General features: G+C 40.5%; 1 protein-coding gene across 1 annotated transcript in view; it reads right to left on the bottom strand.

The window, feature by feature from the left end:
• DHRS9 (dehydrogenase/reductase 9) overlaps positions 1-14,628 on the bottom strand; it is a 17,586-nt gene extending 2,958 nt beyond the window's left edge. The window contains exons 1-4 of the mRNA XM_007452618.1: positions 14,484-14,628; positions 6,199-6,569; positions 4,736-4,994; positions 716-879 (exon numbers count right to left, since the gene is read on the bottom strand). Of these exons, the coding sequence (XP_007452680.1) occupies positions 716-879; positions 4,736-4,994; positions 6,199-6,511 (736 nt within the window). The 5' untranslated portion in view covers positions 6,512-6,569; positions 14,484-14,628. The remainder of the gene's footprint in view (positions 1-715; positions 880-4,735; positions 4,995-6,198; positions 6,570-14,483) is intronic.
• Between the last annotated feature and the right edge of the window lie 4,527 nt (positions 14,629-19,155).

Genomic DNA, 19,155 nt, shown 5'->3' with positions numbered 1-19,155 from the left:
ATTCCTGCTCCAGAAGACTTCCACCCAAATAATTTCTTCCTGTTTAGGCCTTATTCAAACCTGACCTTTCCTATAAAGGCTTCTTAACCAGCAGTACTTTTTATCCTGTGCTGAATTTCTTGGTAATTAGAGAGCATACTATCTAGCACCCCTTCTGGGATGTTGGGTTGTGTCTCAGAAGTAAAGGATCAAGTTTCTTGCATGTCGTAAAGTCTCATCTGCTTACATTTTGTTGTCAACTAGATTGTAAGCTGGTTAAGGGTCAAAGTCTGAGTCTTTATATTTTGTAACCTCCATAAATCCTTGAACAATGTTGAATGAGTGGTCGGTGATTACCAAAAAGAGGAGGTTTGGGTAGAGGTGATAACCGTGGGCTCCAGTCCAGGCGTGGCCTGGGGGAGTTGTATAAGCTTGGGTAGGACATTTCCCCTTTCCAAGCCTCTGCTCACTACTATAGTTCTTTTGAGGAATAAATGATATAATTTATAAGGCACTTAGTATAGAACTTGGCACTTAGTAAATGCTCAGTAAGTATTTATAAACACTTGGAGGAGCAAGAGATGACACTTGAATTAATAAGGATCCCTGATCCATATTTGAGATCTCTATTGGTGTATTACCATGAGAACCTTATTTTTTCAATTATGTTTGAGTCTCCTTCAAGCTGTCTAGGACAATGAATACCAGAGGACCCTGGGTCCACCCAGAAACTCACTTTTTTCGATGTAGCCTTCTCCGTATTGTTGTTTGATGTCTGGAGACAGATGCTTCCAAATGGTGAGTTTTCTTTCGGTGGTCTTTACTGGATCTGACAGATCTGTTTTGAACAATCCTGGTTCAATGCATGCGACGTGCACATCAAAAGCTTTCATGTCCCGCCTGTGAAAAGAGCCCATAGATGTTTAATCCAGGCTTACTTGGAGAATGTTTGCTTATGAATCTTTTCATGGAATCATGGAATGGGGTGCATGGGAAAAAGCATCTTGTTCTACCCTCTCAGTTTGCAGATGAGGAAACTGAAGTTCAGGGTGGTGAAGTGAGGGCTGGTTTAGTGGCAGAACAGGGAAGGGATCTGGGTAGACCCATCCCCAGTGCAGTGTTCCCCCAAAAGATAGTGTCTCGTTAAGTTGACAAGCATTTGGGTTAGGGACAAGGTTCTTCTCAGTACTCAAACTACCTGATGGTGAAATCGACTAATGGCTGGCCTGGATGGTCACGTTTACCTGTCCTCCAGGAATGTGAGGAGATTACAGCACAAATGAGGGGTGCTGAGGGATACAATATGACAATCCCTGGCCTGACTAACCTGCTCCCTATGCTGCTTGGCCAGCTCTTTCATCAAGTCACCTTGGAAAACCAATAGTCTACTGGTTTACTGGAAGACATGGTTTTAAGGGAATATGGTGCCCCTTTCTTTAAAGCAAACCAAAGTATTACAAATGGTTTATGAATAATCGTTCCCTAAATTTAATTTCTATTTCCACCAGGAATATATAAGGAAGTATTTATTCATTTTACAGAAGTCTTCACCATAACATTTTTCAAAGAACTCTACCAGTGAACTTAAAATGTGGTTTATCTTAGGTTCTGCTTTCTAGAAACATACCTATTGTCTAGTTTGAAGTATATTTTACTAAAAATGCAAATTAGCTTGACCTTGAAAGATTTTGAAATGTATATTGCTTGCATTAAAATTAAAAAGATTATTTTCCAACTTAATTGTATTTTTCTCACCTATCTTCTGATCCCCTTTGGATTTTGGAACGTAGCAGTGCCAAGGGGGTATTTGGGAAGCCTTGTCTCTCCACGTGCTCACGAAAATAACATATAATCTAGGGACAAATGACTTTAAGTCCACAACTAAGCTTACCGGTAAGTAAAACCAGTATGAAACCAGTATGCTTGCTGGGCAAATATAGCTTTAAAGAGCCCCAGCCTTCTCCCAGTTGGACGGCTTCCCTTAATCCTCTTATAATATAGAAATTCTGTAGCTATCACTGGAGTGTGGCCTGAATACACAGTAGCATTTCTAACATCAGCTCCAAGCATTAGAAAGAAATAAACACCCTTATTGGTTAATTTCAAGCATGGTATAGTTGCATTGTAATCCTACAAGCCCATCAGTTGAAATCTCTTTTTTAAAGTGAGTAAATCCCTAAGTAGACTAAAATTTTATTAGGATACTGTTGCTGAAATCACGGAACTAAAGGGCAACCAAAGAGACGAATGGAGGTTCCCCATGACCTCGCTAATCAAAGTGCAATCCCTGAATCACGGGCAGTACTTGGGGACTTCTTAGAAATGCAGAAACTCAGGACGCACCTGAGACCCACTGAATCAGAATCTGCATTTTGACAAAATCCTCTGGCGATTTACTGTTTGAGAAGTGTTGTTCTAATGCTATTGTGTTTATTTCCTGGGAGAATCCAACCAGGCAACGAGATTAAATGGCAAAATGGAGTTGCTCTGTCTTTATTAGTCTCCATAGAATGATCTGACCTTTTACTGGTAAGCTAAGCCTAGATCCATGGTTTAGATTACAAACTCTAACATGTGCTTTCAACACATGCTGGTTGAATAAATAAATGTATAAATCGAAGAAAAGGCTCTATCTAATTTGTCCCTAAGGCACACTCTGCTCGATACCCTGCATTTGCTCTTCTAGTCCCCTCCAGCCTTCTTCCTGCACTACATTCTGGGATTCTGTTGGGTACAGTTAGTTGGGAGTACTGATGGGAGATGAGAAGGAGCGATGAGAAGAGGTTGAGCTAGCTATTCCTCCTGCGGTGTGGACACTGGTTGCTTTCATCCTTCACCTGAAGGTGATAGCGTCTATGAATCCAGGTTCTGGAGACGGCCCTGTCTCCTTGTCCCTTCATTCCTGTGGACAGATATACCCCTGGTGGCATTAACTCCTAGAAACTACACTACCTTTTGAGATTTCCCTACACAGCTCCCACGTCTGCAAACAGTCCTTTCAGTACATCTGTTCCATTGACCCAATTTTAATGTGCCTCCATTTCCCATGAGAACCTTAACTGATAAAACCATTTGCAGTTTAGAGGTTTTGAACTGACAGCCATAGGTTCTGGTTTCAGGTAAGATGCATTAAGCATGCACACTCCTGTCTCTCCCATTGAAAGCAGCTACAATACCTGGACAGAATGCATGGGGCAGCTATTTAAAAACTCTAAAAAGCAAATGTCAGTAGGCAAAGTAGGGAAGAATAGTAGATTTTGAAATACCACTGAACCCGACGTGGTATTTCTGCTGCTCTAGATCCGTGGTCTGGACTCAAATCAACCTCAAAACTCAGAAGTAGAAGGGAGGAATTCCAGGAGAGACCCAACTCATAAACAGAGAGAACTCCAGGTGAAGCCCATTGTTCTGGCTTGAGGAGTTGGTGTGGGGGATCCTAATGCTCAGAGAGAGCGGGGAATCCTCTTCCCTCCTTCCTCCCTCCCTCCCTCGCTCTTTCTTCCTCTCGCTTTCATTCCTCTCTTCCCGCCTTCCCTCCTCCCTCTTTCTTTCTTTCTTTCTTTCTTTCTTTCTTTCTTTCTTTCTCTCTTTCTTTCTCTTTCTTTCTGAAGAAAGGAAGAGAGAGAGAGAGAGAGAGAGAGAGAGAGAAAGCTTTCAGAGAAGAAAGAAAAGATAAAGAAGAACCAAATGAAAATTTTACACTTGAAAAATACAATAATCAAAATAAAATATTTACTGGCTGGACTCATTAGTAAAATGGAGAATATGAAGGAAAAGCAGTGAATTTGAAGACAGATCATTAGAAATTACCTAATCTGAACAACAAAGAGAAAAATAATTGAAAAAGTGAACAGAAACATAGGGATCTGTGGGACAAAACCAAAAGGGCTAACATTTGTGTTAGAATCCTAGGAGGAGGAATAGTGGATTGTAGAAAAAAAAAAAGTTTGGAGAAACGATGGCTGAAAACTCCCCAAATCTGTCAAAAGGTATAAACCTAGAGATTCAAGAACCCCAGTGAACCTCAAACATCATAAACCCAAAGTAATTCATGTCTGCACACACTGAATTGGGGGACTTTGTTTATTAAATTGGTCATCTTACGGTTTTACGCTCTGGGATTCTCTGATAGCACACAGCAAAAAGATGTGGTCAGTGCTTTCTGATGGTAGCAGAATCTTCACCTCTGATTAGCAAGCTCCTACTCTGAGTTTTGTTTGGAAATGGAAGCATCAGAGGAAAGCTGTCTTTCTTGTCCTTGGGGTGGGGGTGGGGAGGTTACCATACATTCAGATATAGTGTGTGAGGTTTGAGTCCAGAATTTGCAACAAGAGTAAATAAAATGCTGCATAGCTGAGTCATTATTTACCAGATAATTTTCTACCGAGGGTTTAAATAAAATGCTACTGTTGTGTCTGCAGCTGACAGTAACACCAACAGAGAGACCTGATTTAGCTTCTCTCTGTGATTCCCTGTTAAATAAGCTGATCTGTTGAATATAAATTTGCCACCACTATCCACATCATGCACCAATGCAAAAAGGAAAAAAGACTTCGACAGAATTATGTTCAAATCTCAATTCTACCACTTGACAGCTGGGTGACCTTGGGCAAGTTACTTCATCTCTCTTAGTTACAGTGGTATCGTCTATAAATTGGGAATAGCATAAAGCACCAAATATAGTGTCTGGTACATAAATAAATGTTCAGTGAATGTTAGCACCTATTATTTTCTAATATGCCCATCTTTGCTTTACCTTAAGCTGTCATTGAAGGCTTCTACTGCATATTTGGATGGAGCGTAGCCCCCTCCGCTGAATGCAAGCCGACCCCCAATGCTAGAGACGTTGATAATCCTCCCTCGAGCTTTCTTGACCAAGGGAAGCATATTTAACGTGACACTGATGAGTCCAAACAGGTTCACTTCAATAGGTTCTCTGTAGTCCTCCACTGTCAGCCAGTCGGTGGGCGCCAGCACGCCGAGAACACCAGCATTGTTAATCAGACCCCAGAGACCTAGAACAGAGAGGAAGGGAAGGAGGTGTGGTAGAAGGTGGCATTATATGGGCATCCTTGATGGAAATACAGCCCCTTGCTTTACCTGATGGTGCCATTTCCTGCTCCTAGTCATACTCCTTCCTGCTTTGAAATACTTTGCTGTCTTGGGAAGTGAGAGCAGAGAGGGTGGGAGGCTAAACTGAAATGGCTGAAGTCCTGTGACTGGAAGCCAATCTCACAATTCTTCTGTTTCTGCTTCTGAATGTCAAATACTGATACTGTCTGAGTGAGACTTTCTGCTTTTTAATCTCAGATGTGAGTAAATTGGTCGATTTTTCCTACCGTGCTAGATGGCAAAGCCAGAGAATATTTACAAAGAGTTCTTTATAGACAAAGAACAACACTGATCTATTTCACAGTTATTTTTGGTAAAAATCCAGTCATTCACTTGGCTTATTTTATGGTGGGGAGCATTTATTATTGTTAAAGGTGTTTGGAATTCAAGCATTAAAGAATAACTGGAGCCTCATCAAACCATTGTTTTTGAAAGTTTCAGAGTCTCAACTCTATGATGAAGATGTGATAGAGAAAAATCACATACATTTGTTTTTTCCCTTGTGGACTCAAATATCTTCATTCATGAGAATATTTCAAACTTGATCCAAGCCAATAAAAGTATTCTAGTTCAGAATGCTGCCATCTTTGCAGAATCTAAGGCAGAATGAGGTCCAGTGACTCACTACTCTACCACGACTATCTAAGACACCTTTGCTCAGATCCTCAGACCATTTCCTCCCTTTCCCAGTGAAAATGTGTGAGCTCTGGAACCATTTTGTAGTGAAAAGTGGGTCCTAATCCAGATGACAATTTGGAGATTGCCCCCATGATCTCCTGTGGCTTTTAGCCCCCAGTTCTTTGCTGTGCAGGGGGCTAGAGTAGCAGTTCACAGGAAAAGACCAGGAAAAGTGAATACCTCTATCTCAGTTCTAAATTCACCCACTGGGACTTAGGATAACGTGGGCTGCGTCTCTCATGCACGTAGAGAGCTTGCAACTTAGAACTACTCAGGGGTTATTCTAAAATTTCTCCAATCTTCTCCAGTACACAGCTGGTATTTAGGAAATATTTTTTTGGAGAAACTATTTAAAATCAGAACACATTTTATTTAGCTTTTGTAACTTCTCAACACCCCTTCCATTCTTCCCATCCCCACATCACTCACCTTTCTCCCCTGCTTGGATTTTCACCCACTGGGCAGTCCTCTTGACACTTTCTGGGTCAGTTACATCCAGAAGCACAGTATGAAGCCTTTCTGAGGTTTCTTCCTTTAAAGCTGTTGATCCTGATTCAGTCAGACAGGCAGCAATTACATGAAATCCTTTTTTATCAAAAGTTCTGGCTGCCAAGTTTCCAAAGCCAGTGTCACACCCAGTGATGAAAATGTACTTATCAGTGATGTCCGTGATCTTTAGCTGTCCTTTATAATGCCATAGAAAACCACAAAGGATCAGGAAGGCTAACATCCAAAAGAGCATTTTCCCCCTGTGTATGACAGAGACACTTCTTTCTTGAACAGTAAAAGAAGATGGCGTCCTGAGTGTTCAAAATTAGAAAGAAAATTCAAATTAGAACCATTAAGGCATTACAACCCAGGAGTGATGAACTTAAGATATCTTAATGCATTTGAGTGGATAAATAGATAATTAAAAATACAATAACTCTTATTTTGTTGGGAAGATGGCCATTTAAGTGCTAAAACACTCCTCTAAAGTAATGCAAAAACTAACCAAGTAGTAGAAAAAGTAATGGCAAAGTTGACACAGGTCATTGGGTTGATAAGACATTTATTTCCTGCATATATATGCAAATATTTCTCTCCTTAATAAGGAATACAAACATTCATACAGATAGAATGGTACACACACACTCTCATGTGCACACATACACACAATTTTATTTCTGTTGCTTTACAAGGAACATATTATTTCAGATAAAAAATAGTGTAATATGTCTTCACTTATCATGGAAAATTTGGGCTCTGCTTTCATCTATTTTTCCTGCCAAAAGATCTATAGCTAAAGAAAGAAAGAAAGAGTAAAAGAATTATTAACTGATAAACATAAGTCAGAGGGAAATGGTAGGTTTGTGCAAACTAGTTGATTCTTGTGATATAGCTGCGACTATTTCTAAAGCAGTCAGGTTTTTAGACTATCGTGGCATAAAAATTTGGTATAGTTTCTCCAAATCTTCCCTCTGTAGGAGTTATTCATTTGTTGCAAATCATGTCCATGTAGCAGGGTTTCCCCTTCTCAAATATATAAATACATTAAAAATATATAATTTTGAGGGGTGGGGTGGTTGTAACCAACTCTTGCAAAATTTCATATTTAGACATTTTAAGGAAATTTCATGTTTATACATTCAATTAGTATAGTGTTTTGTTCAAGTCCTGGTCTTGATAAATAATTGTCAAATAACTAAATGTTGACTATATTCCCTGAATGGATTCTGTAGCCTTTACTGCAATCCGAACTCCCAAGGGAATTTTGTGAAAAACGCAAATACTTATGGGGTTTAACGTGCCCTAGAGCAGAGAGTGGAAATTTTCTGTGTCGTTGTGTTTGGCCGATGGCAGGCGTAAGGTGAGCAATAGTAAAACAATGGCTCACATTTATGAAGCATTCTGCACTGTATTTACATATAGGTCTCATTTGATCCTCTTAACAGCCTTCTCAGTTAGAAAGGGCACATTACCTGCCTCATTTTATAGGAGAATTAATATGCCAGTTAATAAGTGTAAAAGGAATGATGGAATTAGCAAATCATCATTTGGCAACTGACAAAGTGGCAATTGTTCCAGGCAATTTTAAACTAGTGGGTGAAATTCTGACGAGAAACGATAACCATAGAATCTCAAAGAATCTCTGCATAAGATTTGTACTAATTAAAAAGAGAGCAATAGTAATTTCACAGTGGAGAAATCTGACAGATACCACTTTAACCAAGTGATAAAAATGAACACTACTACTTATGGGACAAACCAACATCATGTCCCGCCTGGTATAGCCACTGAGAAGGACACAGCAGCACTTCTGTGCATAACTGAAAGCTAATCATGCATAAGGCACATCTTTCAATTCTACACAATGTATGGCCTGTACTCTTCACAAATGTCAAAGGCATGAATGAAGGAAAAGAAGAAGGACTGAAGACTGTTCCTGATTAATGGAGACTAAATAGAAGTGACAACCCCATGCAACTTGTGATCTTGCACAGAAAATCATTTTTTTCTTTTGTCAAAAAGAACATTTTTAGGTTCACAAGTGAAATTTGAGTAAGCTCTGTAGATCTGATAAATAATACTGCATGAATATCAATTTCTCAATTTTGATAATTTACTATGATTATGTAGAAAATGTCCTGCTTTTTAGGAAATACACACAGAAGTATTTAAAGATTAAGTAGCACCATGTCTTCAACTTACTCTCAGACAGTTTAGGAAATAATAAGAATATGTATATAAACAAATATATTAAGAACACATTTGTTCTCTACGGAGAGAATAAGAGTGTGAATGTGGTACAATGTCAATATCTGGGGATTCTGGGTTGTACTATTCTTTCAACTTTTCCATAAGTTTGAAATTAATTCAAAACAAAAAAGTTAAAAATTTGACAAAGGAAAAGAAAAAAATTTTTTTTTTTTTTTTCTGAGAAAAGTGTTCGACTGCTTTGAGTTCCATGCACAGAATAGGTAAGAACTATTTCATACCCAGGACTTCAGAACCTAGTGACCTTGGACACTGAGTTTTCTACCTTCTACTCTTTGGCAAGTTCACCTTCATAACCACTGGAGCAAAACAAAAACTCAAACCAAAGCAGTCAGATTCCCTCTTCTCTCCTCATCTCTACACCCCTCTCAACCTCCTCCTTCCCTATAGCCAAACCAACTTTTCCTTGATAACAAGCAAACAGAGAGTAGGTTTTAGTTGTTAGGGATGGGCTCACGTTCAAATGTGTTGTCCTCACTAGTTACCCCTCTGGGCTGAGGGTCATTTCAGATGCTGGTGTCCCAGCCTGCAGCCTGAATCTGAGGACAGCAAACCTTGACCTAGAGTTTTGCAAAGCCTGTCCTTTCCCCAAAGATTATCATCCCAAAATACTGGTCTTCTTCAGTTCCTAAGGTTCACATTCCTCTAGGTCATTGGACCAAGTCAGCCACAAACCAACACATACCTTTGTCCTCTAATAGTATTTTAGCCAAGATGCCACCTCTGAGTAACAACCCTGGGTCGGTCAGAGTCATTGGGAACATGACCTGTACCCAGAAGCTGATTGATGGCTGATTGGTTCATTGACCATCGAGAAGTAAATGAGTAACAGCAACTAATAGGTCTGCTTCAACCTTAGTCTGCCAGGTGTGGTCACCTCCACATAGTTCTCTGGTGACAGCAATTCAGTGACTCAGGACACTGACTTTAGTTGCTTGGGTTGTTTGCTTCTCTGTTGTGTTTTCCAATTTATCTCACACAAACTGCTTGGTAGGGGTACAAATCCCTTGGCAAGAAGCACCTGGGTCTGCAATAGTCCTTCTAGCACCCAGAGGCCGTGAGCCCCTTGACTCGTCAAGGACAAGAACCGAGTAAGAGAAAGCAGATCTGCAGCCCCTACAGTGCAGTGCAGAAGGATGGGTGAAATTCTGAATATAAGTCCTCTGAACTGGTCATGGAAATTTTTCTTAAGCCAAGATAAAATTTGGAAAAGCAAGGACCAAGGTCACACACACACACACACACACACACACACACACACACACACACACACACACACGACAATTAGAGCAGGGCTTAGGAGCCCAGGCCTCGGAATCAGGCTGGTAAAGTTTCAGTCTCAGTTCCTCCTCCATCAGAAGGCCTTTGGGTAAATTACTTTTGTTATCTTCACCTCCATTTTTCTATCTGTAACATGGAGATAATAACTTCTACCTTGAAGAGTACTTGGTGAAATAAAGTGACTAGGTGTGCTACACAGGAAGAACCTTGTCGTATGGCGGGATCAATCACTTTCACTTTGTGAGGGGGCTGCTCTATGCATTGCCCATATTTTGGGTTGGGTTCTCAACCTCAGTACTTCTGTAATTTTGGGTCAGATAATTCTTTGTTGTGGGGTTTGTCCTGTGTATTACAGGGTGTTTAGCAGCACCCCTGGCCTCTATCGTCTAGATGCCAGTAGACCCCCTCCCCGGTTGTGACAACCAAAAAACCAAAAGTGTTTCCAGACATTGCCAGATGGCCCCTGGGGATAAAAGCACTCCCATTTGAGAACCACTGGTCTAGCACTGCCTTGTCTTGGGGGCCCAGAACTGTACAGCCTCAGAACTACTTTTCTGGAAACTCAGTCGTTGGTTCCTCAGTAGTGCCACATTGATAAGAGTTCATATTTTTTTATGGTCTTACCAGAAAAGTTTTGTTATTTATAAATATTATTCATACCCTGCTGCTGTAAGCATCAATTTCTATGTTTATAAAAAAATAATTGCCTTTTTGTCATCAGGAGGATAGGAGGCAGTGAACAAAGCCAAATTTATGTGTGATACAATTTGTGAATTTAGAAATTACCAAATGAGCACTTACAGCTTTTATGAGGCCTAAATTCTGGCTGAACCTTTTGAGTTTGGACCTCTCTGGACTCCTCTGGGGCACCTTTCAGATGGGTGGCCTGCTGACTACAGAATTCAGAGGATGCTCCTAGAAAGCCATGGTCCTTGGGATTCCCAGTTGACCAAGTCAGGTAGAAATGATAATAACTCTATGATTTATTGAGTATTACCACATTCTAGGTGCTCTGCTAGGATCTAGAAATATCTTTCTCATTCAAACCTTACAGTAAAATTATCTGTATTTTATAGATGAGGAAACAAATTCAGAAATGCATGTTAATTGGCTCAAGATAGAATTGTGCTGTTCTGGGGACTGCTATGCAGGCCACTCAATCCCAGCATCCATGCTTTAATCCTCTGCTCCACTGCTACCTGGATTCCCACGCAACTCTGGGCTATGTGTACACTTCTCTACACCTGTGCATTGTGTGATAGTTGGTATTAAGTAAATAAATGTAGAAGGAAAGAAGGAGGAGAGGGAGAGAAGGAAGTTTCCACTTGAACACCAGGGTTCTAGTGATAATTGGATTAATCTTTGAGGCCTCTAAATCATCAGGGCATCATCAGCATCATTATCAGCGCCATATAGTCACACTTCCAATTTAGATAACGTTAAACATTTTTGAAAAGTGTTCAAATAAAATTTATCTCATTAAATTGTCAAAATACTTCTGTGAGCCAAGTAGGGTAGAGATGTCATACCTAAGTTCGTTTGCCAGAGAGTGGCTAGATCTAAAATTTTGATCTCAATTCCTAAACTGTGTAAAAAGAAAAGCAGAAATAGAAAGAGATGAACACATTATCAGTCAATAGGAAAAATGAAAATACATTCTCAGAATTCTCCACCATGCCACAAAGCCTCAAAAGGAACCAAGAAAGGAGAACTCATTTTCTCTTTCATCTGCACGTGAAGGGCTGAAGAGTAACTGCTTGGCTGCAGCTATAGGAAAATATTGCAACTCGATTGCTGACCTTGCCCACTTCTGCTTCTTTTAATTTTCTCTCTCTGGGTTTCTTTTCCTAGTAAAATATCTCAAATAAGATCCTTTGATTTCACTTCTCTTAGTCATCTTCCTCTGCCCTTTAAAAATAAATGACACTGGGCTTCCCTGTGGCTGGCGCAGTGGTTGAGAGTCCGCCTGCCGATGCAGGGGACACGGGTTCGTGCCCCGGTCCGGGAAGATCCCACGTGCCGCGGAGCGGCTGGGCCCGTGAGCTATGGCCGCTGAGCCTGCGCGTCCGGAGCCTGTGCCCCGCGACGGGAGAGGCCGCAGTAGTGAGAAACCCGCGTACAGCAAAAAAAAAATAAAAAATAAAAATATAAATGACACAGTTTAAAAGAAACAAAACGGAAAATAATGTCTTAACGTTTCAATGTCATTGCAAGGTATACTTTTTATAACAAATGTAGAATTCTTTCCATACAACTTGGTTTTATTTCCACAGAACTTCACAAAAGACTTTGTTTTAGAAAGCAATACTGAGTGAGACTAGTCAATGACACTGATTGTTAAGGGATTTTGTAGAATCTTTATTTTTTTTCCAATTTGTTGCAGTCATGGCCTGAGTTGAATCAACAACTAAGTTTTTATCAAAATACATCCAATAGACGACATTTAGCAATTGTTTTCTAAAATATTTTCTTTCTGAGGTTCTCTTGCACAAGCTTTCTTAGTGTTGACAGCAGTCTGACTGGACATGTATGTCCTTTGTACGTTTAAATATTGTAAACCTGGTTAATTGACACCAAATTCCTTTTTATTTTTACCTTTTCATTGAGTCAAGAAATTCTGTCACTAACCTAACTGGCCTTTCTGAGATTTCTGTGGCACTTTTCTTTAAGAAAAATGACACTTGCGCCTAATGACACAAACTAATTCGTATGACTAATGAATGATGTTCCTGTGAAAAAAATGTTCAAGTTGGGCACCCAGAAATCTAAAAAATTTTTTAAAATGAGGCTGAGGGACCTTACCTGAAATAGCCTTACATAAGGCAACAAACGCTCTGTTGAGGGTCTGATTAAAATGATAATGATTATGATGTCCCTGGTAATACGGCTGAGTGGTATTTATCCTTGTAAGTTCCCTCACTCAGTGGGATGACGAAGCTCCTCCACCAGTTATGTTCCTCTTGCATCCTGCTTCCTGCAGGAGGGAGGCGGCCCACGGTACCCAGTGTGCCCTGTGGAGTGGGACATTGACGTGTGGAGAGGGGTGTGCCTCTTTGCAGACTTATTCAGTGTCCTGGCAGAGGTGTGCCAGCCCACTCTTTTGTAGGGAAGACCTGACGAATTTACGTTTTGCATTCTTTAGTTCTAAGGAAAAAAGCATCTCTTTCTTTTGCTTTCTCTCAAAACTTTTAAATTATAATTGATAAAAACATCCATAATAATAAATAAATTAATGAATATTTCCAGTCCCTCCTAAGTTTATTTTGCCGATATGCTTCCTGACAGTACTGGCAGGTTAAGAATTGTTGTTAAAGCCATGATTACCTTATTTATGTTGCTGAATAAAAGTTGCTAATTGGAAGACATTGTATATTGTATTTTATTATAGCTTAGTTACAAAGCTTCAAGGAAAGCTTCGAATACAGAGAGAATGTTATGTAGAGATGCAGAAAGCGTGTTCAGATCTTCAGTATATTTCGTTTAGTCTCAGTTATCTTTGAGCAAAAGCAGAGTTTTTAAAGACAGTACCTTGAGAAAGTGACATGCCTTATAAGGGTTTTAGAACCAATTCCCATTTTCTCCATTTGATATGTATGAGATAATAATTTTTTCCTTGCATTTAAATATTGAGCTTTGTCCTAAACATTGGGCACACTTTTCGAATGTCTAAAGTACAACAAAGATGATACAACATTTAATTTGCATTTTATGCAGTATCTAGCCAAGGATTTTTTTAGAGCACTTACTAAGCTAAATAAAACATAATCCTTACCCTGGAGCTAATAGTGTAGCAGGACATTTCAGAACTATTTGTACAACCCTAAATTGAATTTTAATTTAAAAGTGTGTTTTCTTTAAACTTTTTCCCCAGCTGCTAAAAATCAACCCGCTGAGAGAGAGAGAGAGAGAGAGAGAGAGAGAGAGAGAGAGAGAGAGACACCACACTACCGTTCGCATCATAAAGCCTTTAACAAGGGCTGTCCTTGAAGCCACTAAACTGACTTTCTCCCTTTCTCATTGTGTGTTGGGAGTTTCAGGTAAAATCCCAACCTGAATCATAAAATGGAGAGTAAATATACGAAGTAGGTTTATTATTGTCATCCCAGTGTCCGGGAATCAAATGTGTGTTGAGGAATTTCCCTGCTTCCTTCTGGACTAGACAACATCTTTCTCACTCAGCTAGCGTGTGTGTGCATATTTGCCTAAATTGACATCTGAAAATATTGGTAAAGCAGGTAGACAAACAGACCTGACCTGCAGTTGGTAGCAAATCTGTTGTTCCAATCAGAAACTCAGCTAAGATTCCCACTCTTTTTGGAGCCTCTTCCCAACTCCAGTTTGCAATTAATTATAAGATTCACAGATGGTGTCAAATAAGCACAGAGAGATGAACTAGATGTAAATGTAATTGTAACTCTAGGGTGCTAAAGAACATTCAAAGAGAAACCTGGGGAAGTCCAAGGCAAGGTCTCGAGGGAGACCCTGAGATCATTTCTGTGGTGAGATGGACCCAGGGCCCGTTACAGCCTCCTAACATATCACTTTTTTTTTTTTTTTTTTATAGCAACCGTTGACTGCAGCATGAAAGACAACTTGATTCATTTTGTAAGACAAAACAGTTTGAGGACTGACATGAGAAATGAAGGAATAAATGACAGAACTCCATCATCAGTTACCTTATTTAAGATGAACGGGGACACAGAAGCTGGTGTGGACTGGCTGGGCTGCTTGTGACCTGCCCGATCTGCCCGCTGTGCTGGGGAAAGAAGGGTTGTGCCACCCTGACATCGAAGATCCTCTTAGGGTGGAGGTGCCTGGGCTCCTGTCAAACTCAAAGTACTTAAATGTGTGAGGAGTCCTCAGGTTCCCTCTTCGCTCTGTGAGTCACCCTTGCTGTGACTCGGGGTGATGACTAAATCTCTCTTCTGCGATTGAAGGAAGCCAAGAAGTTGTGGGTCACGTGTTTCCAAAGGAATCAGCAATATCTTTAGTAAATGAAAGATAGTTACTTTTAGAAGGGACTTACAAGTGATCAATAACACCACTTTCACTGTGAGTACTGAAATAATTAACATGGAGACATTCTTTTGCCCAGTGCATTGTTTTAATTATTTAATTTTTGAATTATGATTATTGTTCATGATCTCTAGTTATTTTTTTCCTCCCTGTTAACACGCCTTTGCTGATTTAGTACTCCTTCCCTCCTAAAAGTGTAGGTAGGGGAAACCAGTCTCTGATGGTTCGTTTTTATCACTTTTGTTGTTGTTGTTGTTATACATTGGAGAGCAAGGAGGTCAAAACATTTTAAGGAAATGAGAGAGTGGACTTATTTATAAGAAGTCTTAATTTGTGTTTTAAGGTATGACAAGGAGATATTACTGAAGTGGTCTCTAGAGCTGAGACCACTGGGAAGAGGAAAGGACACCCCCTCCCTGCCCAGAGTTGGTTTGTCTTAGGGTCATCACAATTGACCTGGCATATCCTGGGATGCAACGGAAAGCACCGAGGCTGCAGGTGCTAGTATATACACCAGCCCCACCCATCCCCAAGCCTGTCATCTTCACCCTAGGCACTCACGCTGGTACAAACACCACTGATTGTTTAGTTTCAGTCTCTTTATATACTGATTTATTGCTATACGTCTCAGATTTCCCAGGCTTCTGTGTCCCTTCTTTGAAAAACGCAGTTTCTTATGGTTGAGCTGAGATGAGTGGATGAATGAACATATCTGTCTAGGTAGAGTCTAGACAACTGCCATCACTCTTTAAATTACACAGGGATCTTTTTTTTCTCCAAAAGAACAAAACACCAAAACTGAAATTTACTCAGGTAAAGATTTAGTGTGTCCAAAATGTCCAAATATAGTTTTTCCCCTTTGACATTTCACATGTCAGAGTAAGGCTTAAATAGAAATCTTCTTTGAGAGATAATACATTGACTTACATCCTCATGAAGACAGGTATAAATGATTACTGTCTGACCTTTCCTGCGAGCAAGTTACTGTCACTGAGAGCTGGAGAGAGCCACAGACACCTGGGTGGTCATGGGGTAGAGATGGGAAAAGGGCCAAGAAAAGGCTGTAGGTTTTGCTGACTCAGCAATCGTGTTTGGTGCCCTGTTTTAAAATTTTCCCAAATAGACTTAAAAAAAAAAATCAGATGTTTTGACTGATCTGCATGTTGAGAACCAGAATTCTTGCCATGTGTCTGGATCCCTCAATTCCAGTAGACCCAATTTAGGAGTTCAGCTTCAGTAGCCCTGGCACCAGGGTTGGAACACTTGCTTCCTTTGCCAAATGATCCCATCTACGTGTTCAGTTAATGAAATCATTTGTCAGCAGCACCTTATCTGGACTGTTAACATATCTGCATTCAAATTCACTTCTTAAGTGCTAAGCTTTCTTTCATTTCCATTCCTTAATAAGGCAACATATGAAAGTGTTTTTTTGTTCAGAACTCTCCCTACATTAGACTTCTGGTCATCAAAGGTGATGTAAAAAATCCAGAATGAAACTGCCATTCCATTTTCTTCCTAGTTCCTTTTTAAAACAGAGATTGTATTGTGAATTTCACTCAAATGTAAATTTCGATGTTGATACTTGGGCTGTAATTATACAGGGGTAAGTCTAGATACTGCCATAGAAAAAACACTAAACATATGACTCTCCTTTTTCTTCTAAGTGTGTATGTCCCCCATATTTCCCTCTGATTTCTGCCCAAGGATGCCTCCTCCACTGTTTTCCAGACACCAAAGCACAAGGAGAATATCCGGATCCAACACTGTCTCAGAGGACATACATCAAGTTCCTTGTCACGGCACTCTGCTGGGGTGGTCCAAGCCACAGGTATTCTTAAAATGGGAGTCAAATGGAAAAAAGCATGTACCCCAGCACTGCAGGCTGTAGGGGATCCAATTCCTGGAGTATGGCTGGTGTCACTCTTGTAAGGGTTGCCAGAGAGAAAAGACTGTTTATGGAGTTTGCGTGTTGACTTCCTCCTTCCTGGCATAATAATATAGTCCTCTCTCCAAGGTCGCTCTCAGTGGAGTGCGTTTCTCTGAATAACCAATAATGAATTGGATTTATGGCTTCCTGGTAAAAACAGTACAGGCTGTAATTTCTACCTCCTTCCTTTGTCAACAGGCAGCTCCCTTACTTCTACTATAAAGGTTCCCCTGACTACACCAACAATGCCTCTGACATGCGAGGAGCTGAATTGCAAATGCTTTTCATAAATGCGTAGCTAGGCTTGGTCAAAACCAGGAGCTTTGTTATTCATTTGGCATTTCCTGACTGTCCCAACTGTAAGATGAAGCTGGGCTAATCTTTTGTTCCCCTACACTGTAAGATATTTAGGTATAATAATAAGGGACTGAGTCATGGGAACATTTGGTAGGTTATTTGAAGAAAGAGTCTTCTCATTTGCAGAATACACATCGTTTTAACTTACTCAAACAAGAGGTCTTGGTTTGAAAGTTGGGGTGAGGAGTATCATATTGGTGAGCATTGTCCCGTCAAGGCACATGGAGCAAGAGAAGATGGGTGAGAATGGAGGGAAAAGATCAGAAACACTGGGGATTCTCAGCAACAGGGAGACTTGCGAGAAATAAGGGTGGAGGTTTAGTAAGAAAAATGCGACTCTCACAGAGGGAGGGAGGTGGTTACTCCTTCTGGTGTGACCAACACACGTAGAGCATTAAACGTTTTTTTATCCCCTGGCTTAAGAATGATCCTCTTGCTAAGTTTACTGGTTTCTTCCTTTCCAAGACAACTTCCTTTTCCCAGAATCTTAACTGAGATGATAAAGAATCAAAGGAAATTATGAGCAGATGCTTGATGATATACAAGTGCCATCCAGTAGGAAAGAACTCACTGGGATCCAGGAAATGGAGAGGAGCTAAAAACAACATTTGGTAGTTAGAGATAACTGTCTTCAGACCCTGTTTTAAGGTCTTCTGAACTGTTTGTTCTATGCCACCCTGTGTTAGGCTCATGAGATGCAAGGATAAATAAGTAGGGCCTTTCCTATTGAGGAATCACTCACTATTGGCTCATTAATTGTTGATGAAGGAAGCCCACAGAGCTTTTTCCTCTCCTTGAATGACCGCTGCCCCTTGCTGGCTCCCAACATGTGACTCTCATCTGTGACTATTTTTGCTCCTTGAGACTGTTTTATATTGTCAGAGAAAGGGTGATCTCATCCTTGGCTGGTGGATATGTGAACCGCTACGGCCTTTTTTGAAAGCTATCTGGAAACATCTATTAAAATAAAAAATACATATTACTTTTTGACCCAGCAATCCCACTGCTGGGAATCCATTTTATAAAAACAAAGCCAGTATACATGTACATATGAACAAGAGGTGGCAACAAGATCCAGGATTGCCAAAGAGCAAAGTGATTGCCACCAAAAGGGGGATGGCTGAGTAAATCTTGGTAGATGTGTACGTGGAATATTAGTTTGAAGCCATTAAATAGAACAAATTACAGCTCTACCACTTGGCTTGGAAGGCTTTCCATGACCTCACTTTTGTAAAGTAGACAGGGAATCTCTATGTGCACATGTGTAAAGATATTTAAGTGAACAGGGAGAAAATATGGAGGGATATGCCCTGGGTTGTTAATATGGGTCACTTGTAGATGGGTGGTGTAGGTGAAACAAAGAGAGGATGAAACAAGAGAAAAAGGAAACGATACATATATATGTGTATATATAAATATGTGTGTGTGTGTGTGTGTGTGTGTGTATATATATATATGGTTTTATTTTTGGCTGTGCTGCATGGCTTGCAGGAGTTCCCTGACCAGGGATTGAACCCAGGCCCTCAAAAGCACAGAGTCCTAACCAGTTGACCACCAGGGAATTCCTGGAAAAGATATTTTTAAAAGACTGCACTGGGGACTTCCCTGGTGGCAAAGTGGTTAAGAATCCCTGCCAGTGCAGGGAACACAGGTTCGAGCCCTGGCCCAGGAAGATCCCACACGCCGCGGAGCAACTAAGCCCGTGTGCCACAGCTACTGAGCCCACATTTCACAACTACTGAAGCCTGCATGCCTACAGCCTGTGCTCTGCAACAAGAGAATCCACTGCAATGAGAAGCCTGCGCACTGCAACGAAGAGTAGCCCCCACTCACCGCATCTAGAGAAAGCCCACGTTCAGCAACGAAGACCCAGTGCAGCCAAAAATAAATAAATAGTTAAAAAAAAAAAAGACTGCACTGAAAATGATATGACCCAACACAATGCCAGCTAGGAAAAAGTCCTGCCATATCCCCAACCACCCAAAAAACCAAACACCAACACCCCCACCAAAAACCCCTTGAATCTCATAGAGCCTTTACATCCAATT

This window comes from Lipotes vexillifer, unplaced genomic scaffold, assembly GCF_000442215.2.
Source record: "Lipotes vexillifer unplaced genomic scaffold, Lipotes_vexillifer_v1.1 scaffold454, whole genome shotgun sequence".
Lineage (NCBI taxonomy): Eukaryota > Metazoa > Chordata > Mammalia > Artiodactyla > Lipotidae > Lipotes > Lipotes vexillifer.
This window is presented reverse-complemented; position numbering and strand designations above follow the sequence as displayed.